At 45.9% G+C, this 23,831-nt stretch overlaps 1 protein-coding gene across 1 annotated transcript in view; it reads left to right on the top strand.

Annotated features, from left to right (window-relative positions):
* The window catches only part of BIN1 (bridging integrator 1), a 54,261-nt gene that overhangs the window by 4,846 nt on the left and 25,584 nt on the right, over positions 1 to 23,831 (top strand). Inside the window, exons 2-8 of the mRNA XM_035902578.1 lie at positions 3,361 to 3,415; positions 3,862 to 3,956; positions 5,851 to 5,946; positions 10,445 to 10,552; positions 18,504 to 18,589; positions 20,432 to 20,507; positions 22,525 to 22,607. Coding sequence (XP_035758471.1) covers positions 3,864 to 3,956; positions 5,851 to 5,946; positions 10,445 to 10,552; positions 18,504 to 18,589; positions 20,432 to 20,507; positions 22,525 to 22,607 — 542 coding nt within the window. The 5' untranslated portion in view covers positions 3,361 to 3,415; positions 3,862 to 3,863. The remainder of the gene's footprint in view (positions 1 to 3,360; positions 3,416 to 3,861; positions 3,957 to 5,850; positions 5,947 to 10,444; positions 10,553 to 18,503; positions 18,590 to 20,431; positions 20,508 to 22,524; positions 22,608 to 23,831) is intronic.

Raw genomic sequence — 23,831 nt, 5'->3', positions numbered from 1 at the left:
TTTAGTTTTGCTTTCCTTTTGTTGAGTTTTGTTACTCTGATATTTTTTTTTACGTTCTTGCAATTTAAAATTTAACATGCTATTAGATTTTTGAACATCTTTAGATTCAACCATACATCTATAAATTCCTTCTGCACACCCTTAAACCTACTGCTCTTCAATAACTGGGAAGTGGATTAATTTTCCAGATTCTAGAACTCTCTTCCCTACTTTTTTTTTACCTTGTAAGTTTAGGAAGCATCTTTAAATGTGCACTCAAGGATGTTGAAAGCCTCTGTTCTATACAGTATTTGACAGTGTCTAACTGCGTTGCTAGAGGTGTTTATGCAGAATCGTGCCTGTGCTTGATGGCTTGCTATAGAAAGCAGGTGCACATGCACAGAGAGAAGGCAGTTGCCAAAGTTTCTTGGGAAGTATTAATGCTTAAAATAATAAAAATGCTTAAAAAATAAAAATAAACCTTTGAAGCAAGTGAGGGAGCTGCTTTAATGGTGGACAAGAAATAAAGCAATGGAAAAGCCAAAGAGGGACTTGGATGGGAACTCCAGGTGCCCAGGGTAGCTGGAGAAACAGGATTCATGGCAAAACTCTGAACACGGGCCTCTCTCTGAAAATCTTTCTGCCTATGGATCTCACAGGCTGCAAAGTCTGTTCATTCTCCCTGGCTGGCTTGGTACTTTTAAGAGGCTTAGGTAACCCCCGTAGTCATGGAGATCAGCTGTAACTCTGACTTTAAGCATCAGCAAAGGCGTGACTAAGAAAGACCACTCCAGCTGCAGGATGCAGCACTGCATGTTGGCCAACTGCACGTCGTGGTGAGACAAGTGGTGCTGAGGATGCCTGAAGAACGCAGAAGGCTAGTTGCACATTGCTGCAACTGCACACTTCACTATTTGGGCCCTGACTTGCAGGTTTTTCAGGGGGTCTATCTAAAAATCTTGATGCTTAATTGAGATGCTGGTGTACCTCTTGGAGGATCCTTTTGTCCTTGTGACTTTGGGACTGGGTATCAAGCCTTGAAGAGTTCACAAGTCTGGATTCTGTCGTGTGGTGCTTTGGCAGGACTCGGGCAAGTATGGGCACAATTTTAGAGGTGGTTTCTGCTTTTTACATGCTATAATTTTGAGAGTTACAGTTCTAGAGACTGCAGTGCCCAAGTGTGTGGTGGGCAAATTCTGCAGAGGACCATCCCTGCTGATTAGTTTCTGATAACCTCAAAGTTGTGTGTTTAGTAATTTTTAAAAATGATATAGCTGCAGGATGATAATGTATCCATCTGAGGGATTTTGCATGATAATTTCTTCTACGCTGTTTCCTCTTGTGTTCTGACATCTGATCTTGCCAGTTCCAGCCTGTGATTTCTAGCATGGACCAATTCTAGGCAGACACCACTGCTTTCCTCTAAGCCTTTCTTGCGTCGGGCACAAGCAAACGTATTACAGCTTGATTGAACTGCTGCTTGTCAGCTCAGCCTCCTTGATGGTGCTCTGTGCGTGTGCTCTTTTTTGATTACTCTGGCACCTCTTCCCTGGTGGTTCTGATTGCACTGCTAGGAAGGTCTCATCTGCCCAGGTTTTCCACATTCGCCATAAGCCAGCAAAAAGCTCTACATTTGTTTGCTCTGTGTTTTAAGAACTCCTAGGACTTTTGCAGCAGATGTGGTCATTATTCCTTTCCTCTTGTACTCTCTTTGGATCAGTTCCCAATGCTTCTTCAGACTAGGAGTCTGACTTTTGTAAAAGTGGTCAGCTCTTTCCCATCCCTCGTTTCCTTTGATGGCAGAAGAAAGAGCAAATGTGAACTCCTCCAGAACTTTCGAGGCAAGGAAAACAAATAGGGCCATAATGTTAGAAGCAGATGGATTTCTCCACAAAGCTATGCTAGCACTGCCACTTTGACAGCTGGGCAGATTTAGCCTCTGTTTAGAGAGCACAGCTGCACTGAGAGCACAAGGGATCACAGCATGAGCTCAGTTGAGGCAAGAGATGCCTGAGTGGTGGGGAGGGCTGATGCGAAACATCTGCTTTTGAAGCAAGTAGCTCTGAGGCAGCTGTCAGAGATGTCCTGTGAGCTCCCCGTCTCTGGGGTTGTCTTCAGATGTCTACATTCATTATGCTGGGGGCCCCTCAGTGGGACACAAACTGGGAAAGAAGAGGAGGAATGGCAGCAGGCTGTGAGGAAGGTGTGAGGTATAGTTGTTGCTTTCCTGCATCCTTGTTTTTACAGCTACTTTGGGGGATAGTGAAGATCCAGTGAGATCCCACAGGGTGAGGGAAACTCTCTTATAACAGAGATCTTTGCCTCTCAAACTTTTTCTGTACTTCTTGCATACTCCAGAGGTTGTCTGCCCAGGTATCCTCAATGTTTGCTCCTTCCTTTGCTTTGATGTGCTCTGTGATGGTGTGGTTAACTTCTCAAGCCTTGCTCTTCCTTCTGTTTCTATCATGTCACTGTCTGGATTTGACAGTATTTCCCCGTTTGCTTTGCACCACTGTTAATGACACAGGGCAAGGTGGAGGTGAGGTGGGCCTGCAAATATGCTTATCTTAGTGCAAGAGAGCAGTTGTATGGGGAGCGCATGTACGTGTGCATGCCTGAACCAACTTTGCTGTAAAAATCTCCATGACCCTTTCCAATGTGGGTTCTTGTACTACACTCAGTTGTGTCATCTGAAAGCTCATCTGGCAAAATTCAGCCCAGCTTCTGGTTTTAATCCTTTCTTTCTTAGTGAGTGAGATCTGCTGCTGGCAGGCCATCTCCACAGTGAAGCTAAAGAAAAAGATTGCTAACTCTGTATTTGCAAGCCCTGCTGCACAGGGCAATTTAGACAGGATGTTTGGGCAGGTCAGACGTCCCTTGTACTGACTTTGCATTTGGGTTTTGGTTTGCAGTGTGGCAGGAAAAGCTGGTGAGCTAAACTGCTCCCAAACCAGCACAAAAAAAATCAATTGCATCTATCGTATATCCTACAGGCACCCTTCAGTACATTTGTTGCATAGACCCACTAGCCCTTTGCTTATAAACTAATTGTTGCCCTTAGGACCCTCTCTAGTTGCTTGTATGAAATCAGACCACTAAAGCTGGCTCTGCTGCGAAGAGCAAATCACAGCTTTCCCCACATCAAGTTACCCGGTACCTTGGTGGTATTGTTGGCCAAACATGCCTGCAAGTCACTGGTTGTGGGCTTACCAAGTCAGAGGGCTGTGTGGTCTCCCTGTTAATATTTAAGTTTCATGTGGTCACAGGGCTGATGTGTAGCCCATCTGCAAGACCATTTTTCTTTATTTAGAAATGCTTGACTCCTCCTTCTTACCCTTTCTTTATATGAGAGAATAACTGATGGTCGTCTTATGTTCACAGTCTGAAGGCACGAGGCTGCAGAAGGACCTCCGAACTTACTTGGCTTCCGTAAAAGGTAAGGTCTGCATAAGCAGAGGATTATTTCCTCTCTAGTGCTTACCTATGTAGTGAGGTTTCTGCGGCTATCCCCTTCCTGGTGTTTCCTCAGGTGTGAGTTGTAGGAAAGGTCAGCCTTGTCTGGGTGGGGGATCTTTCGGAATCCTTCAGGACTAGGTGGGATGAAATGGGGTTGTGCTTTGATGCCAAACAAGTGGTGCTGCCTTAGCAGATAGACTTTCGTATCTTCTGCTAGGGGAGGACAAACACAAAGGGTTTGATGCGACTGCATCCTTGGTTCCTTTCTTCCTGTGGTTACCTTCCATCTCTATGTTGTCAAGGGTCAGACATTCTGTAAGGAAGAGCTTAGCATTTTTTATAACTTTCCTGTGTCCCCGTTCCTCAGGATGAGTGTTAAACTGTGAGGAACATTCCTTCTTTCTGAAGCAGTTCCTTCTTTCCTAGCCATGCACGAGGCCTCCAAGAAGCTGACAGAGTGTTTGCAGGAAGTTTATGAGCCGGATTGGCCTGGGAGAGATGACACAAATAAAATAGCAGAGGTAAGACTGTCCAGGATGTGGGGTTACCAGGCTTGGTCTGTCAGCGGAGCTGAGCTTTGGAAGCTGTGTGTGTGCCGTGTTTCTTCAGGCGTATGACTTCGCAGAAGAATTGGGGAGACAAACTCAGCATTGGGAACAAGGGAAAGCTGAAAGGATGTGGCCTGTATTTCGTCTGTGTAGGACTCTGACCCCAGATGCTTGAATGCTACGCAGAGCTGTATGCTTATGCCCACAAGCAATTTGTTCCCCCTAACAGTGGGGGACAGAGGATGCCAAAAGAGTCAGTAGGGTCAACTGGATATATTGCTTACACTCTGTGCAAGAGAAAGGGGAGGTTAAACCTATGGCCAAAGCATGGTCAGAGCAGCCATTGTGTAGCTGCAACAACCTTCCACTCACAGCAGTACCACCAGCTGCCATATTTTGGTTGCCACCTTCTTTGGCTGAGCCATGTGTCACCCCAACCTGCTGCTCTTCTAATCCCTTGGTGAGGTGGTGCCTTGCCCAGGTGTTTTCTGTGGAGCTCGGGGAGCAGCCTGTTGTTTGACAGCTTGGATCCCCCTTGGCATCTGTGTGCAGTGGGTCCAGCTGGAGGCAGGTGCCCTCTGCTCTCTTCCTCAGCTGTTCTGCTGAGCAGCAGCTGTGGCAGTTCAGCTCTGTGGATCCATCTGCCATGAGGCTGCAGGACTGGGCTTATCTGCAGCTGTCTATGACATTGGAATAGTGGGTGGGGAAGGAAGAGAGAGGAGAGCAGGAGAGAGATTCTTCCCTTCCTCTGCTTTCCCCTGCAGAAAATTTCACCTGAAATAACATCTGCATCTTGCCTAGGAAGTACTGACTTCAAAGCAGATAAATCAAGCCAAACCTGAACATTTCCAGGTCAATTTTTGCATTAACGTGGAAACATCTCATTGGGAAGTGCTGTTGCAGTAAATAATGGAATTGTAATTCCACAGTTTTGGCTTCACGTTCTCTGGCCTTGTGTTTTCCTGGGCCACCACTGTGGTGTCTCCTGTGCAACTGTCCCTTCAGAGAATTTGAGCCAGAGAGGTCAAAAGGAGCATGAGTCCTGAGAACGAACTGCAGAACTGCTACTCTGAGGATCTGCAGGAATATTTCCAGCCCTCCACCTCCCCCTTTACTGCCTTTGTTTATATTTCTTTCTTTCAGAAAAAGGCAGGCGGGAGAAAAGTGCTATTTATTCTTGCCAAAAAAATAATAAATTCCCACATAAAGAGGGCATTTTTCCTGAATATTTTAGCAAAACCATTTGTTCAAGTGGAAAAACAGGAGAGGAGCAATTTCTACCTAATCAAAGGTGTCGATGGGAAGTTACTGGGCCTGACATAAGATCAAGGATAAAACAGGCACAGGTTAGGGTGCAAGCCTTGGATGTGACCTCCATTGGGCTGTGGAAGCAGGTGGTGCGAGGGCTGAAGACTGCTAGAATAGCTTTCTGTTATTGTTCATATTGTCCAGAAAGCTGTGCTGTAATGAAAAGTAGAAAATGGTGCCTAGTAGTGTCAGGTGTCTCATTTTTGTGGATGCTGGGAGGAGGAGGTAAAGCCAGCTTGACAGTCTTCTCTTTCATTGTACGGACTTGGGCTAGCACTGTGGGGGGGAAAAGGCGGGCTCTCAAAGGAAGGCTCATGAAGGGTGCTGTGTACTTGGAGAGGTCATCTAAATTAGCAGCATCAGGCTTTCTTTTCTGTTTCTATATTTCTGGCACGGCCTCTGTTTTCAAATAATTTCCCTGCTCCTAAGTTTTTCCACAGAAATTACTATTTCTTAAGAGCTCTGGGGGGCTGAACTTGTTGACTGTAGCACTCATGGAGAAAAACAGAAATGCAGAGCTCTGTTCTTGAATAGTTAGCTTGTTACTTTTGTTTTTCAGAACAACGATCTCCTCTGGACGGACTTCCATCAGAAGCTGGTGGATCAGGCACTTCTGACCATGGATACATACCTTGGCCAGTTTCCAGATATTAAAGTAAGATTCTCTTTAAATCTTTTGATCTAGAGAGTCACAGCAGATGAAACCTCAGAAGAATCAATTTCTTGCATCCCCATCTTCTTTAGGAGGATGTGTGCGCTGTGCTGCTGCAAGCTCTCCTTTTAGAGCAGCCAAAATCATTGCAGCTCTGGGTCATATGAAAATGTTATGTTCTCTTTTGGGCTTGAAATGAGAGTAAAGAATCCAGGGGAAAGATACTGAAGAGAAAACACAAGTGTGAAACAGGAGGATCCATAAAATTTCCTATTGTATCAGAGGACAGTGTCAGCAATAACTCATTAACTCACAAGCTCTCAGTCTTTCTTTTCAGTCCTTTGGTTTTAACTTCCTTCTAAGTAGAAAGCATTGAGGAAATGAGTGGCAAATGTGCTTTATAGGTAGCGGCTGGTATGGAAGGCAGATTTCTCTGTGTTCCCTGAAGTCCTGCTGTGCATATAACCAGCTTTTTACAGAGAAGGGGGAGTGCTGGATAGGTCTTTTTGGGGGGGAGATCGTATCTGAGGACCTGGGTTTGAATGATGTCCTCTCCCTTCCCCCATAGTTATCTCCTCTCTGTTCGTTTTGAGAAGGTTATGCAGGAAATGTCTATAGCATATGGAAGTGCTAGTAATGATATCACCATATGGGAATTATCAGCTTGGCTTCTTCCCAGTGAAAACAACCCTTTCCCCACCACATGTCTTTTAAAACGTTTGTCAATATTTGTTGCTTCAGGAGGATCGTGCTGTATCAAAGCGGGGGGCAGGTCACAGGCTTGTAGAATGAGCCCTGAACAACAGTGCCCTTGCCTCCTAGGGCTCCTCGGTTTTGCTTAATTTTTCCAGCCTCTTCTGTCCCTGGAATTCTGAAGTGGGGAAGCATGAAGAGGCTTGCTGTTGCTTTCCACCCGCTCAAGGCTGTAGAGCTGATCACTCCCTGTAGCGCGATGCCATGTGCCTCAGCAGTGTAGAGGCTCGTGCATTGCTTCCTGAGCAGAAGGTTTTATTTCAGGCTCGCTGTAGACTCAGACTTCTGCAGTGCTTCAGTCCAAACCACATTTTACCAGCCCTGTCAGCTGTGTACTGGGTCACCTTGGAGTATCGCATTTCTTCCATGCTTAGTGTCTTTGGGATTTCTTAAATCTGCTGGGCTCCCGCCAAGGTTTTATGGTGGGATTTTAAAATGAGTGCAAGGTTGGAACCAACCAAATTCCACCAAAACTCAATGTGTTAGGCGCTAAGCTCCCATGGATCCTTTCTGTCTTCCAAATGGGCCACTAAAGTGCTTATTACTAATGTCCCTTTCTCAGTCTTCAGATGATGCTCTAGAAAATGGGAAGTTAAAGCAATTTTATGCACAATTTCAGTAATGCTTTAAAGAGAGCACTACTCGCCTCTGCTTCCCTTCCTAAAATGAGTGAGAATTTGGCTTTCTCTTGATTCCTGCAATAAGACAGGGATATATTTCAGAGTTGGCTATTTGTTTAAAATGGGCTTCCAGTGAATACAGAAAGATCAATGTGTTTTTATTGGTATTTCAGCTGGATGCATCATGCTTCTTACCCCTGAGCTGCGAGAAGTGCTCAAATGAAGTCTGGTTTCTTCAGTTGGTAGAAACTCTTGTTAAATACTGTTGTTGAAGGTCACTACAGGTGTACAAAAGTGTAGTTTCACTCCATGTAAGGAAGTAGAGTTCTTGAGGGTGGCAGGCAACCCCCCTCCCCCCCAGTCTTAGGTAATTTACAGAATATTTCAGTTGCGTTTGGTTGTTGTGGTAATAGTTTTCTGTTTTGTGTTTTCCACAAAAGCAAATTTTCTGCTTTTCCTGGATTTCTGGCATTACTGTGATAATGAAAGATGATTTATGGAGATAAGATGATTTTAATTTAGTTATGTGAAGGCCTGTTTTTTGTTAACAGCCCAGTAATTCAAATGTGTGATGAGTTAGATCATGCACGCATTATTTTTTTGTTAAATTCTAACATATTCTGAAATCTCCTTCACTTGAGGGGCTGGAAAAATTCCCTTGAATCTTTCGGACTTCCAACAGGATCCACAGCAGGCATGTGACACAGCATTCTTTTAGTAAGGAATTCTAATAAGTTAAAGGGAATAATTTTAAAATGTTGGGTGGGGAGGAGTGAACAAAGCCTCTCTATCTTCTCTAACTTGAAAAACGGGAATGCAAAAAGTACCTTATCCTTTCTTTGCAGGTCAGTATCTATAGCCATCTATAGCGTCTTGGAGTACAACTCTTGCATAATCTATAATATTTCTGAGTGAGTTTTTGGTGGTGGTTGCAGAGTATGTAATAAACGTACAGGTGTCTGCAGTGAGCCCAAAGAGAATAAACCATAACCCAAGTTCTGAATAGCTGTGGAATTGGCAATTTTCTGTCTTGCACCAAAATTGGTGCCCTGTTTCTACTAGGTTTAAAACCAAAGATCAGTAAGGGGGTTGGAAGAAAAGTGCTTTGTGGTTTGGGTGTTTTGGTTTGGGTTTTTTTTGTGTGGTGGTTTGTGTGGGTTTTTTTGTTGTGTGGTGGTGGTTGTTTTGTTTGTTTGTTTGTTTGTTTTAAAGGGGGCTTAAATTAAGATGGATTTATTGCAAAGCAGTAATCTGTTGGAGTTCAGCTTTTACCATCAGATAGTGGTGGGTAGCTGCAACTATCCTGGAGTCACACAAGGAAGCTACCCTGCAGCCTTCCAGGCTAAGTCCCATTGCTGCAATCGTTTGATCAGTGGTTACTCCAGGAGGACTCGCAGTGTATTTGCACCTTGCAGCATTTCCACGTACTCCAGTAGAAATGTGCAGGTGGGGGTTAGAAGGTTCGGGGCTGCAAAACAGGGTCGGAGTGACCTTGTGGAGAGATGGGTGGCATTGAATCAAACTCCCTGGTGGGGTGGCAGGGAGACGTAGAAGTGGCTGTTCACCATGTCACAGAGCTGGGCAAAACTCCAGCTATCTCTACCAGTCTGACCTGGGGGAAAATTCCTATTTCTTAAATCTGTAATCTGGCCTTGTGTTTTATTTGGTGTGTATAGAAAAATGCATTAAACTGGCATCTCGGAGATTGTTATGCTGCTGGAAGCCCCCATCGTGTCTCCATGCCCGGCTGGCAGTGTGATGTTGGGGAGGTGTCTTCTAGTGATCTCCACTGTGAGGTGGCTCAGCTGCTTCGTGATTCCTCTTGGAGTGAGCTAAGCGCTTTGAAATCAGTTTGGGTGTGTGTGTGGCTGAGATCCTGCAGATCCACTGTGACTCTCACAGAGCTGCACCAGCGTTTGCTGAAAGTGCAGAGGAGCATGTGTAGGAGATGTGCGAACTGGTCCCAGCTGGTCTGGCAGAAAGATCAGCCCTGAGAGTGGTTTTGCAGCTTATCTGCAGGAGCCTAGGGAGAGGAGACTGCACCTCCCTGCCAAGTGCAGTGGAAGGGGGGGCAGGATTTGCTTTTTTTAAAATAACTCTCAATGCTGATTCTTCATCTTGCACTTTCAATTTCCCTGGATGCTGGCGGTTAATTAGAAACCCTCCTGGCTCCTTGCCATGCCTTTTCACTCCAGTTCTCCAGCCTGTCTCTAGGCTGCTGCTTACTGACACTGAACTCCAAGCTGGAGTGGTGCTAGGATCAGGCTGGGAAGACCTGTGCTCCCACCCAGATAGTCTGGGGTGTTAGTAGAGAGTGTGGGGGTGAGGGTCTAAGGGGCATGGATGGTTCTTAATCCAATGAGTCTGAGCCTTGCCAAGGTGAATCTATGCCTGGGGACAGAGCCTGAGGCACCTCACATGAAGAGGGGAGGATCAGGGCACAGGCCTGACTGTGTCCATTCTGGATTCTCATCCATGGACCTGTCAGGACTCCATTCCCGAACATGAGTCTGGAACACAGTTGGCTCCCTCTTTGTGTTTGTTACGGCTTCAATATGTCTTCCCTATTAGTGACATCAGCCGCTTCTGTCTGGACCTCCTGTTGCAGGGTCCAAAATGCTGTCCTAGGTGTATCCTGAGCATATGGATGAATGCTTTTGCTGTGCTGGCAACAGAAATGCCTTCTTTTGTTGAATTTAATCTTTTGAGCTTCCACACGAACTAGGGCTACAAGCTGGTTAGAGTCTGGCTGCAGCCCTCAGGAGGCCCTGAAAATGATGAAGCAGGTGCCCATAGGATGCAGGCACATGGGGAGGCTTAGGAAGCACTAGAGCTACCGTTCTGAAAACATGAATGCCATCCAGAGGTGGGGCTTGTTGTTGGTTGGATCCCTTTGCTGGTTCTGCACTCCTCCTGAGGAGCTCCCTCTAGAACGGTGGTTGTCACAGGTGTTTCCCAGGACCACCTCTCTGGGCAGCCTGTGTGGAGTATCCAGTGAGTGTCCTGGTGTGGGCAGAGCATGGGGTGCTATGGAAGTTGGGTGAAGAGGAGGGGGATTTTCTTTGAGAGCCTTTGGGGTTTTGGCTGCTGGGGAAGATTGTCACAACTCTTTTCTCCATCTTTCTTAGTCACGTATAGCGAAGCGAGGAAGGAAGCTTGTGGATTACGACAGTGCCAGACACCATTTTGAAGCCCTGCAAACAGCGAAGAAGAAGGACGAAACTAAAATTGCAAAGGTAAAGCAAGCAGAATGAAGTGCAGCCATCCTTTCACTTCATGAAGTCTCCATTGACCTACTGAGCAGTTTTAAAGTGCACCTCTACCTCTTTATTGGGTGTGTTTTGTTCAGAGGTGTTGTGAACTAATAAAGTTTGGCTAGGTATTTCCTTCTTATTTGTTTAGTTCTAGAAAGCAGGATGGTGTCTGTGTTGGTTCAGACTTGCCATCATCAGTGAGCATCTCTCAGTGGCCAAGGCCTAGGCATGCATTTCCTTGGATGCTGCAAGACCAGTAACCTCTGTCAGGAAAGCCTGTGTGCCTCTGGGGGAAGCAAAGCCTTGCAGTGCCCTGGAAAAATGTGTGAATTTGTCTGCTTCTTGGGGCTCCGTCTCCCCATCTTATAACAGTGGTGAGAGTAAGTGTTTGAGTGTTGCTTGAGGTTGGTTGTGTTTGTGAAATCCTTTGATATTCTAAGACAGAGACCCTTAGGAGTGTGAATTACAAGTTCATTGGGGGCAATGCACCCTATGCACACTTGATGACTCTGTTCTGTTGTCTATTGGTCATAACTGCTGGACAATAAATATGGCTGAAAGCAGGAAAACAAGAGTTTTCTCTTGTCAGGGTGTGGTTTCTTTCATGCCTGTGAACAGCTTGATCTAGGGTTAACGCCAGAGCATGCCCAACATGCAAGTGTAGGGGTTTTTTAAAATTAAAATAGATGTCATTAAAAATAAAATTTAGTTTTTCTTTTCAATGTACCTGAAGAAAGGTGATAGTGTTAACCTTGTTCTAGAGGAGGTGCATGGTTCGAATGCCTGCCCAGAAAATAAGCTGTGGATTACTCCTGTACCCTGAGTGGATTTGAACCCACGTGCTCCACTCCACAGGACAGGTCTTGACGCAACAGAATAGTCCAGGACTGGGGAGACGTCTGTAATTCTCTTGAACGTGGGCCATGGCACATCAGGAGTCTTCAGGCTAGAAGCAGTGGAGGAAAGAGCCTGGATCTGTATCATTTAACCAGGCTGAGAAGAGTTGTCATTCTTTGCTTAGAGTTAGGGGGAAATACGGGCTATGTGAGAGATGCTAGTGTTTCTCCTGCATGGAAGAAATAAAGATGCGTCTCTCCCCCAAGTGGAAGATCTACCTTTAATGGCCAACCGACAGTACTTTCATTTTTAAGCTGCAAGACATCAGTCATCTGCTCACCCAGTGCATGCACTGTGATTAACCTTGACAGACAAAGGGGAAAGAGATTGATGGCTCAGGTGTCATTGCATCATTTGTGTGGGAAAGCAAGTCTTGGTTCTGTATGCAAGGCATGAGGCCCAGCTGGTTGTGCCTTCTGTTCAAAGAAGTATGTCACCGCTTTTGGGGGTAAGAGCAGAATTTCCCTGGGGTGTGGTATTATTATTGGTGTGTGCCTGTGGGATCTTTGCTGCAGTAGAAATGGGTTTTGTAGGAATTAATCTGCTTGGGTTGGTACCTGGTGATCTGCACCAAAGAGGCTGGTGTTTGTCATTGCTGCACTTGCTCGTGTTGCCCCAAATGCTCATGTAAGACACTATTAATGAGGGATTGTTCATTGCTCTTTTGTTAAAGTATGACATACAGTGCAGTATGAAGAGTGAAATGTTGAGATTTAGGAGGTGGTGCTCTGTTCCTGATTCAGCCTGTGCAAGTGTCTCTTAGTACTTGATCAGACTCTTCTTGTTAGCCAAAACATGCACTGGACCACATCTTTCCACCTCTGTGCTTTAGGCCATAAGCTTACGCACAGGATAATATGTGACACGTTGCACTGTCCTGATCCTGTAAAGATGGGAGCAGTGAGTCTCTGGAAGTTATGTACGTATGCTCTTCCCAAATGGGCAGGTTTCACAGCCCAGCCTGTGATCCCACACTTGCAGACATACAGCTCTGCAGGGCTGTGGGCAGCAGCCAGGCTCAGCGTGCACTAGGCTGATGTAGGAAGTTCACCTCCCCATTTTTCTGACTGCAGTTTTGCTTGTGTGACCTTTGAAGTAGGGTAGTTCTGATGTAAGGTACTTTGGAATATGATGACAGGCCCATAGGAAAGATAAATCTTGTTTGTGACACAGCATGCAGACGGGAACTGACTTGATTGATGTTTCATGGTATAGTAACACAAACAGCAACACAAATACTTTTTGGAGCTATATGGCCTTTTTTTTTTTTTTCTTCTCTAATATATGGATGTTCTTTTCCCACTCAGGACTCCTGCCACTTATTGCTAAACTCACAACCTGCCATTAAAATAAAGCACTGTGGACTTTCAGCTGTTGCATGCAAATAATTACGGCGGTTAATTAATCCTGTCCTCTCTTTAAGGAGCTCTCGCTTCACAGCCATGACTTGGAGCAGGGGTGTCTGTGTGCTAGGTCACTAACAACTATACCTGTTGCTCTTTGCAGCTGCCTGGCTGGTCTTCAGTATCCCAGCCCACACTGGAGCATTAATTACTGCTAAACTTGGCATGCTTCAAAGGATTCATAACTGATCGGTCCCAGGATGTTTGTTTTTTCTCTCGCCTTGGTGATACTGGTTTGGCCCAGCCTCTAAATACACTCTCTGTTGTGATTTTAATTTTTTTTACCCTAAAAGATATATGTTTGTGTCTCTCTTGTTCTCTGTTTATTTTTTTCTCTTTTTCACTCAAACATGCTCCCTCCCCCCAGCCTGTTTCGCTGCTTGAGAAAGCCGCGCCTCAGTGGTGTCAAGGGAAGCTACAAGCTCACCTCGTTGCGCAAACTAATCTGCTCCGAAATCAGGTGACTGCTGATCTACCTGGCTCTAACCCTGCATGCGCTATTTTGGGCTCTAGATTGTACCATGCAACTAATCTCTAGGCAACGTTCACTCTAGTCCCCTCTGTTAAGCGTGTCCTTGATACTCCTGAGCCACAGTGGACATGTGGAAGTTGCTGACCAATGAATGAATCTGTGCCTGCCCTATTAATTTCTAATCAGGTGTGTTAATATTGGACTATTGTTTTCTCCCCCTAAAAATGAAATGAGGATGAGGAAAGGCTACAGAATAACGCCAAGGCAGAAGGGTGATGTAGGGTAGTTCCTCCAATTATTCCTTTCTTTTTCTTCTAAGAGAAGCAGTCAAATTTTATTGTTGCTGTTTCAAAAAAGAAAGCAAGAAAAAAGAGGCTTCTGCATTTCTGATGTTGAGTAAAGCCAGAAAAAACCACATTGCTTCAAAAGCAATTTCTGTGGTTGCTGAGTTAATTTACAGCATTCTCCCCTGGTAAAATCGAAGTTTCCAAAATGGGCCCTCTCTTGGCTCTTGTCGTCTAAATAAGCTGTTTCCAGGTGTACAGAGGTTCAGTCTGCATAGGAGAAGAGGTGGGCCCAGGCCAGGGAATTTGCACCTCGTGTAATATATTTGAACAGCTCCAGGTTGAAGTCACATGGCAGAATTTGGCCAAACATTTAGGTTATAGAATTTTGAGGGGTAGTAGAGCAGCTCAGAAAACCTGCAGGGACTAAGAATTTCAATCCTACTTGCACAGGAGAAGTGTGGCTTCCTGATGAAATCTCCATTGGTATTTACCTTGGAGCTCCTTAGGGGATAAGAGGGAGCTGACAGAAAACAGTCAGTGAGAAGAAAATGCTTTCCATGGGCAAGGGATAGTAAATCATGACCCAGATTAGGAGAGTGCAGGTTACTGGTGAGCTCATCTGTTCTCATTCAAATGCTCCTAGATTTTCACATTCTTTGTCAGTGAATGAATTGCAGTTTAGAAGCACTAAATCACTCTCACCTAGTAAAGGACCTGGGTTTTTCACAGTCAGTTTATGACTGCAGATCAGAGAAAAGGCTAGATTACCACATCGATAAAGCCTGGGGCAGGAACAGCTGTTAGTAGTCCTGCTTAAGGTGCGTAGCAAAGGGAGGAAATATGTATTTGTTCTTGATTGAAAGGAGGGACATTTGGCAGGCTTCTGGGGGCTTTTCCTGTGCCTCTGCCATCCTGGGAACGATCTACCTGGCTGTGGTTCTTGACTGGTCTGTTTGGCTGTTGGTATTTCTGGAGGACTAGAAAGCAGGTATGGGAAGTTTCTCAAGCCATAAATAAATAAATCAGCTCCTGGGCATTTTCCTCTTCTCAGACTGGCTGGAGACTAAGAGTAATACCACCGCCCACAGACTGCCTAGAGAAAGAGTACCTACAAGTGCTCCATCATCCATTGCACTCTGATCTTAGGCTACCAAGGCTCGATTGATAATTTCACTGTACTGGGTGACTTTGCCCTGAAGCAGGTGACAAGGGTGTATGTAATCTTTTCACCTGCTGTGTTGCGGGGGTGTTAACCTCCTGCTGAGTGACATTAATATCACATGGTATCACAAAGTCATCCCAGATATTTTCAAATCGAGTCCTTTCAGTCTTTCTTCTTTCATTCTTGAACTAAATACTATTGCCAACCTTAATTTTTTTTTTCTACTTGTGTGAGTCTCTGGGTTTGTTTTTTTAAACTTTGATTGTGGACTAACAAAAAAAAAATCCCAATAAAGGAGCTTAGTTTGTGTTCTGAGCCTGCAGGTTTTCCAGCTTTTCTTCACAAACATGAGCAGGCAGGAAAAAAAAAATGCTTCAGTTCTTATATTTGCATGACTTCAAGACTGAAGGTGTTACTGACAACTCTAAATCTCATTTAAGCTCTTAATAAAGCAGGAAGGCTGATGACACTGCACTTACTGAGGAGCTTCAGAATGTTAAGCCTTAAAAAAAAAAAGTCCTTCCCCTTACCAGCAGCTGTGTTGCTGTCTCTTCTTGCCTGATAATTTTACAGCCCCCAAGCAAAAATGGGGTCAGCAAGACCTATTATTTGTACTGTAAAACCAAGACCCTCCCTGCAGTGTGCAAACCGCTGGCTTTTTAGGCCTTTAGCAGATACTAACAAAAACAATACAGTGGGGGATTTCTGTAAAGTCTCCTGGGGGGGTTGCTATTGCATGCTCTCAGTTACAAATTTTGGTGACTGTGCTTTTTGAAACAAAAGGGAAAATGGCTTAGAACAGCACATTCTTGCCTTTTTGCTAAGCTCCCACGAAATGCTGAGTACAGACTAAAAAGCAACATCCTTGGTGCTGCAGTGATAACAGAACGGTATCTGTCTGTAGGAGAAAGCCAGCAAGTTGAGTCTTGGCCGTGCTGCTCTTCTGAGAGGCAGTTTTGGGACTGGTGGGGGCTTGGGCCTCCTCATTACCCCTGCCTCATGGACATCTAAACTATTTACTGAGCAGTGTGTAATTACCACCGTTCACAGCGTTGTGTTTGAAGAGAATTGGTCACCAGATTGCTTGAAAGCACCAGGCTGGATATTGCCAGCGGGCACCGGGATGCACAATGGTAGGAAACGTAATGGGGAATAACTGCCCCCTGTCACAACTGAACTGGTTGTGCTTGGCACTCTGAGCCTTGGCTAGGGGGAAGGTCAGGAATGCATTTGTGTTGTCTAGCTCCCGCTCAAACCTTCCCCCTTTCAGACAGGGAGAGGAGAGGAAGAATCTTCTGAGATCACATTTCATGGACCTGGGCTTCACGTTCTTCTATCTCAGTTCCCCATCAGGTTGGCAAGGATGACAGCTGAAATAGAAAGTGCACAGATATGGTAGCAATGGGCCATGCCCCTGAAACCTATGTCTGTTCTCCTTTCCCCACCATACTTCATGAGCTGGCTGTATCTAGCAGGGCTCATGACCAAGTTGATGTCTGTCTTTGGTTCTGGCTGGAAGCAGTCAGGGCTATCCAGTGTCAGGACCCCCGCTTCCAAGCAAAATAAATCCTACTGGCGAGAAGATCCCTGGGCTGACAAAGGAGTGAAGAATTAATTCAGTGCTATACCTGGGACTGAGCGCTAGCTGAGCCACAGGCAGTAGGTGGACCCCTGATTCCTGCAGCTACTCTAGAGTGAACGTTGCCTGTTGCTGATTTTGCCTTTGCCTCGGGTTGTTACGATATTCACATGTTGCTTTCTAGGTTCTTTGACCTTCTGAACAGGTAAACGAGAGAGGGAAAGACTGTTATTAATATTCACCATATCTGAAAAACTAACAGCATTCAATGGTGCCTCATCTCCCAGATATCCCATCTCCCGGGTTGATTCTAGTTCCAGTCTAGTTTGGAAATTAGGATAAGATAAAGACAAAGGATGGACTGGCATTTTTTTTTCTCCCTTTAAAATGGTTACATTAGAAACATTCATTCATAGAGGGATTTTAAGGCAGAATGAGTCTTTGTGATCATCGTCTCTGATCCAGCATAAACTGTGTCTCTGTTTAAATGGGCTTTTTGTTTGTTTCCTGCAAACTCTCTCGAAATGTTGGGTTTTTCAGTGAGTGTAGCAGCAAAAGGCAGGGGTTTCTGGATGGAAGGATCATGGCCCCTTCTCCTGTTGCCTATTCCTCACAAGGTCTGCTTGACTTTTGAATACGTCCCACCTCCGTCTCTTTCTGGGGGAAACTAACTTCTGATCTTGAGTACAAAGTCTTAAGCTTGCCTTTGGCAGCAGTGAGCCACCGTCTGAAAGGTGGAGCTGTCTGGAAAGTAGAAGCTTCTGTGGCTTGCTTGTAAGTCAGGAGAGAAATAGAGTGTAAGGACCCTGCACAACACTGAGGAACAGGACTCTGAACTACAAAATATTTTAAGTCCTTTCTCCCATCAATCCTACCTTTGCATATACCTGTCACTAAGGAGCAGTGAGCTGGGTTTCTTTAATGAAGCTAGCACAAAAAAGATAAAACTTCATTTCGTAGAATACGTAGTAATCTGACTGCAGGGCTTGTAGAAAAATCCAGTTCCCCAGTGGCTTGCAGGCTCTTTGCAGAGCCCTTTGGCGTTGTGACAGTCACACATGTAAGCAGGCACTTTTGCTGACCTTCCTGTTAAGATGTGTAGTCAAGTTGCTCATGCAGGGATTTGCCATCCTGCATCCCATTGCACAGGGTTATGGGAGAATGCTGTGCTGTCACACGTTATACAATAGAAATGTTCTAATTAGCAAGCTTTGAGTTTTAAGTCAGGGCACTGAAAAGAGGATGAGGTCACCTAGGACAAGTATGGGAAGCGGAACGTGCTTGTTGCTGTCAGCAACAGAAACCAGGATCATCCTTTTTGCTGCTGAAACCTGGCAGAATTCATGTTATTGGTGTTGGCATCTGTCAGTGTCTAGGTCAAATGAACAGATCAAATTTAAACTCTCAACTGGGAGAAAGAGGTCCTGTACAAGGTGTATTTCCTTTGGTGTTGGTGGGCAACAGCCAGCTCTTGTATTAGATCCTCACCGATGAGAGTATGTGAGACTGCTGAAACTAAGACCTGCTGCTCAAGTGCTCCAGCCTGGCCTCCTGCTGGCACAACTCATGCTTTGCATACCCTTCCTTGCTTCTCAGTCAGCTTTGAGAGAGCTGTATCAGCCAAGGATGCAGCCCTCCTCCCTTCCTTAGAAGAGATGGGTCTTTGGCATGACATAACCCAAGCAGAGAGAGTACCCACGAGGGAGGACTCTTCTTCAGTGCTGTTTGGGATGGATTTCAGCTCTTTCAGAGACCTGGCAAGGGGCAGGGGCCACTATTACCTTAATCTTTGTCTAAGCTGGAGGCTGAACTGCCCAACCAGCTCCATTCAGGATTTGAAGCCCAGGAAACTTATAGAACTTAAAACACATTAGTGGATGTTTGAATTACTTTCTGAGTATCCAAACAGGGAAATCTATTGAGAGAAAAACTGGGAGTAATATATGTAAGCTGAAGGGGCATCAGGTCACTTGTGATGCAACCTTGGTTCCTGGGAGACTCCTTTGCAATGGGGATTACCCCATGCCAGAATTTTTCCTGGTCTCCCAAGGAAGTCAAAAGTCACAGTTGCCCCCGGCCCTGCAGGGTACTTCTCTGTGCTGGAGCTGACAATCTCCCTTCTCTGTTATTAAGGCTGAAGAAGAGTTAGTAAAGGCTCAGAAGGTGTTTGAAGAGATGAACGTTGATCTCCAGGAGGAGCTGCCTTCACTATGGAATAGGTGAGTGATGGAAGTTTTTCCAGGGAAGGAAGATGTTCTCCTTAGCTTGGCTTGGGTGTCTGTTCTTGTTTTCTGGATCATCTCAGAGAGTCTGTCCTAGGATTCCTCCCAGCCAGGCTAACCCTGGGCTTTCTGTGTTTTGCTTCATGATCCTTACGAAAAATTCCATTTTACTACAAAGTGAAACTGTGTTTCTATGCTTTGTCTGATTAGTCCCTTTGCCCCACCAACTCTGTCCAACTTCCCTGGGCAATGGCCCAGCTTCTGCTGTGGACAGTAGACAGAGTGGGCTGGGTCACTAAGATTTTTGGGTGTGGAGCTGGCTGGCTGGAAGAACATCTGCAGCTAAGTGGGTATGTCAGCTGACTGATTAAGGGAAGATGAGATGTCAGAGGGGTTTGTACAGCCACCATGGTTGGAGAGAGCCAAGATGCGATCGTTTGATCACTGTGTCTTGTCATGCAAGCTTATAACCACACGGTGAAGCAGCAGGTTTAATGTAAGAGGGAGGATGAGAGAACAGGTTGCTCTGCTTTGGATGCCACTTTCAGGTGTGGGCAGTTGGATGAACAAAGACAAGGGAAGGATCCTGATGTGGCTGCCTTCTCTTGCCCCTAAATGTTCTCCTGGCTGTGTGACACAGGACCCCGTGAGGAACAAGTGGCTGTAACTATCCTGTTGTGTTCTGTTTAACAAAACACAACCTGGGCAAAGGAATGGGCTGAGAGAATAGGAGGACTTGAGAGACCATGGATTTGCCATACCACTGATTATGGTGTTGAAAAGGAGAAAGAAACAGACCAACATTTAGCTTGGAGGATGAACTGAAGGGCAGCAGAAACTGACGTATGGGGAGCACACAGTGGAAAGCAGGCAAAATCCTCCTAGGAGTGTCCCAGTTTCTTATTTTTAAATGCAGTGATCACATCTGGGTTAGCAATGCTGGTCTGTGGGGAATGGAGAGAGTGGGCGGCAGCAGGGCGGGAAAGCAAAGTGCTGATGTCTGCCTTCACTCCCGTTTCCTCCCAGGGTCAGGACTGTTTGCTCAAAGCAGCATGCAGGCCTGGCTGAGGAAGGAGCTGGGAGGGAGCAGGCATCTGGGTGTTTCCCTGTGCAAGATGATGATGCCTCTGGCCTTAGAGAGCATCTCCCTCCTGCTGTTGCTCCTCCAGCTGGGTGCTGGTACGGCACTCTGTTGGCAGCTGGCAGGATAGCTAGAGGAAGGAGGGTGGCAGGCAGCTGCTAGGATTTTAAGGTGCCACAGGTTGTTCCACAAGTTCCTGCTATCCAGCCGATCCTTCTGCTTTCCTGTCGCTCTCTGTGCCTGTCCTGTGCTTTCTTACTCTTCTGCCCCTGATGCAAACAGTTCATGCTTTTTTGCTTCCCCTGGTGCTGAGGGACTTCAGAATGAATTAATATCTGTCCTCCTGTCAATTCTCCCAGCTCTCCCTCCGCTCCATCTGTGTCACAGCCTCTCCATCACCCTACCACTGGTGTTCTCTTTTTTTTTTTTTTTTTTTTTCTTCTTCTTTCCTTTTTTTCTTCTTCCCTGCCCCACCCCTCCCCTTCCTGCACCTTCTTCTCCCTTTAGCCAGCACAAATTCAGATCCTATCCCACCTGGCCTCCTCCTCACTTTGGACATGTTTGCTCCATACCTGACCTTTGGTCCACCCTCCTCTTCAAGCTTCTCTGCTGCCCTTCTCTTCCAGCATGTACTAAACCTGACAGAATTGAGTTTGAATGGGAATGGTTGGTGGGAAGTAGCAGAAGGGGCAGAACTGACAGTTTTTGGGAGAGCATCGTGTCCATTAAGTTCTTCTGTCTCATTTTTCATTTGGCAGTCGTGTTGGTTTCTACGTCAACACATTCCAGAGTATAGCAGGCCTAGAAGAGAACTTCCATAAAGAAATGAGCAAGGTAAGGCAACTAACAGCTTATCCTACTAATACGCCCCCTCCTCACTGTTGTTTAAAAAAAAAAAAAAAAAGTAAAAAAAAAAAAAAGAGAGCTTGAGAAAACAGAGCATTTGTCCTATGTCAGAGGAAAATGTTAACCCTTATTTTTTTCTGAGCCACTTTGGAGGAAGGCTGTCTGAGATAGTAATGTAAAAGGATGGAGCACAGGGAAGACATCACAGGGTCATGCAGCAGTGGGGAGTTTGTGTCACTTGGCAGGGCTCATTTGCAGATCCACAGAAGGAAGGGAAGCCACTTCCAGGCCTACTTCTTGTTGCCTTTTTTAGTTTGTCTACATTATGGATCTGTAACTTATAAGCTGGGCACTCTCAGCATGGTATCTGCTTCCTCTTCCGCTGCCTGGCAGCAAGTTGCTGTGAACCCTCATCTATCTAGCTGTTGAGATGAAAATGGCAGGGGATCTGCCAATCTGCAAGTCAGCTTAAGACTGAGACCCGTCTCACTCTGGTCCCTCGGAAGGCCCTTCCCAGCAGTACCTCTCTGCTTTGGCTTCTTTCCTGCCCTGTTACCCAAAAGAAGGCATCTGAGTGCTTAGCATGGCCCTTGCATGGAATACCAGTTGGCTGTGAGTTGGGAATCACAGCAGTAAGCAGTGTTGTAACCTGATGGTGGCAGACTTGGATCCTGGTGCTGTGTGCCAGCGCCCAGCAGAGATCTCAGGAACAGTCTAGGGGGAAATCGCCCATTGCCACTTTAATTTACAAACATGTTCTTGTTCTTTTACTTAAAAGCTAGATAAGTCTTGAATTCCTTAGGTCTATACATTGCTCCTAAGGGTTGCACGCCCTCTGTAAATGTTCACTAATCTTGATGAGCTACTGAGAACCCAGCTGGAAAAGTTTTGTATTCCCTCCCCTCCCCAGTGTCATCCTGACAAGAAGACAGCCGCTAAGCAACAAGTAACATTATAGTCCTTCAATTCCCAGCAGCCAGGGGCCCTCTGCCTTGGTGTAATGCATCAGTTTTGAGCCCTGCTGACATTTCATGGGGACCTTTCCAATTAATAGCCGGCTCTTCTCCACTGAGGGATGAACTGATTGTTAAGAATAGGGAGGATTGTTATAATTATCTGTTTGTTGCTGTTAACTTACATTCAGCAAAGCCTGGGAAAGTTGCTTGTTAGACAGGAATTTTCTTCTTGTGTCATGTCTTGGATTTTTCTTTCCTGAGGAGTTTTGTATGAGAGCAGGGCTTTTGCTTTGTTCCATAAGAACCATCTGTTTCTTATTACTGCTATAGCATCCAATTAACTGCTGGTGTTGCTGGCATGATGCCTCCAACATTGATTGCGTTGGATCCCTCCTCCTACCAATGATAAATCTGGCATTTCATCTTGTTTATGAATTGGCTGTTTCAGAATAGGAGTGTCTGGAGTGAATATTGCAGCCTTTGGTGCAAGGGAGAGTTTAACCCCTAATACTGCATTTCTGCAGAGATATCCAGGTCCTGCCCAAAGCTAGATGGCCCAGGCAGCCTGTGAAGTCAAGGCTTGTTGCTGACTAGAAGTCTTGCTACCTTTGGGCTCCACAGTTGAAATGGCCATATCCCAAGGTTTATAAGCAGGTCTGAGGAACAGCTTTGGCTACAAATCCAGAGTGAAGCTTTGGTTTTAGCACATAGACCCTTAGGTAAACACTCTGCCCAATTCTGCAGTGGTACCTGGCAGCGCGCTGGTGGGGGCAGGTGATAGAGAAGCAAGGAGTATGATGTGAAGGGAGACCAAGCATTCCCACGAGGTGCCAGCAGCTCTTTAACAGTTAGAGTGCTCTAGTATTTTGTACCTCACAGAGGAGTGGAAACAGATGTGGGGCTGTCCTCCCTTGGGATAGCTGAGTATGTGCTCATATATGGGCACAAGCATGTGTTTGGTCAGCCTCTGCAGGCCAGCCCAGACTCTCTTCTGGCCCTTGGGCTCTTTTCTCATTCTTTTTTCTTTCTTTTGCTTTTGTGTTTTGCAGTTGAACCAAAACCTTCATGATGTCCTGCTGGGTCTAGACAAGCAGTACTCAGCCAATGCCTTCCCCGTTAAAGCACAGCCCAGGTCAGTAACTGTGGGAGTAGTGTCTTTACCTCAGCAGGGGAGGAGGGACAGGGATTTCTCTACCATGGTATTGAAACCTCCATGTTGACAGCTGGGGAGTGATTTGACTGCCTGCATATAGCCAGCCAGTGCCCTCCTGGGACTCCCTAGAGCATGTGGAAGATTGCACTTGGGGCTGGGTGACACAATACATCTAGAATAGCATCTGGAGGCCTAAGCTTTCACTGGGTGCTGATATTTAGGCAACTGACTCTCAGCTCTTGCTTTTTTAAAGTCAAATTCCATGCACCGACATGTAATACTGAGCTGCCCTTCCTTCTGGGTCCAGCTGCCCAGTGCCTGTCCTGTTCTTTCCCTCAAAAGCTTCCACCATGTACCTGCGGCTTGTGAGCTTGGGCACCAAGAGCTGATTTGTTTCTCTAGTCTCCTCTTTGGCCCTCCAAACTCAGAGCCACCTGTTTGCCAAAGCCTTATGCCCCTCTTGTGTACCTAGCTGAGGTGCATTTCCTCTGTGTGTGTTGTGGAAGTAGTTGCAACCTCATTAATATGAGGCCTCCTGATCTCAGGGTGCTTCCAATCTGCACACGTGCAAAGAGTGGGTGTCCTCCAGGCCTTTAGTCTTTCCTCAGCTGGGTCCGGTCCTGTATAGTTAAGTGCAAGTCTGCACATTCCCTAGCACTGAGAGGGGAGGGAGAGGTCAGGCTCTGGATGAGGCTGTCTGGCTCCCATCCAAATGTGTGAGTGATGAAACAGTGTGGGGCTCTGGCTTCCAGCTGCTGCTAATCCCACATGCCGGGTGAGCAGGAGCACAGTCCAAATCCTCAATTGGTGTATTGATGGAGGGAGGAGGTGAAGTAAGCGTGAAGTTAAGGGTAAGCTGTGGTCTGAGTGCATTGATTCAGAAGGGCTAGATCAGCTATTGAGACCTCTGGGCTCCCTTTTCTCTCCTCCCAGTTTAACCTCCTGTTGCAGTTGTGCATAGATGACTTGTTCCAGCAATGTGGGTGGTGCTTGCCAGCTCTAAAGAATGTTTGAGTTGAGTTTGGCCCCTGAATTTTGAATTGCTGACACCAAATTTCCAAGATTCCAGGAGGAATGCTTCATGTGAAAGTAATATCTTCTTCCCAAGTTAGTATGTGGTGTCTGTTGGTCATCATAACCCAACAAGACTGAAGTCTTGTGAGGAGGCTGTGGTGCCCATCCTCTTGCTGCCATGTGCCACGT

This window comes from Egretta garzetta, unplaced genomic scaffold, assembly GCF_000687185.1.
Source record: "Egretta garzetta isolate BGI_Z169 unplaced genomic scaffold, ASM68718v1 scaffold759, whole genome shotgun sequence".
NCBI lineage: Eukaryota > Metazoa > Chordata > Aves > Pelecaniformes > Ardeidae > Egretta > Egretta garzetta.
The sequence above is the reverse complement of the archived record's forward strand: the minus strand, read 5'-3'. Positions and strand labels throughout refer to the sequence as shown.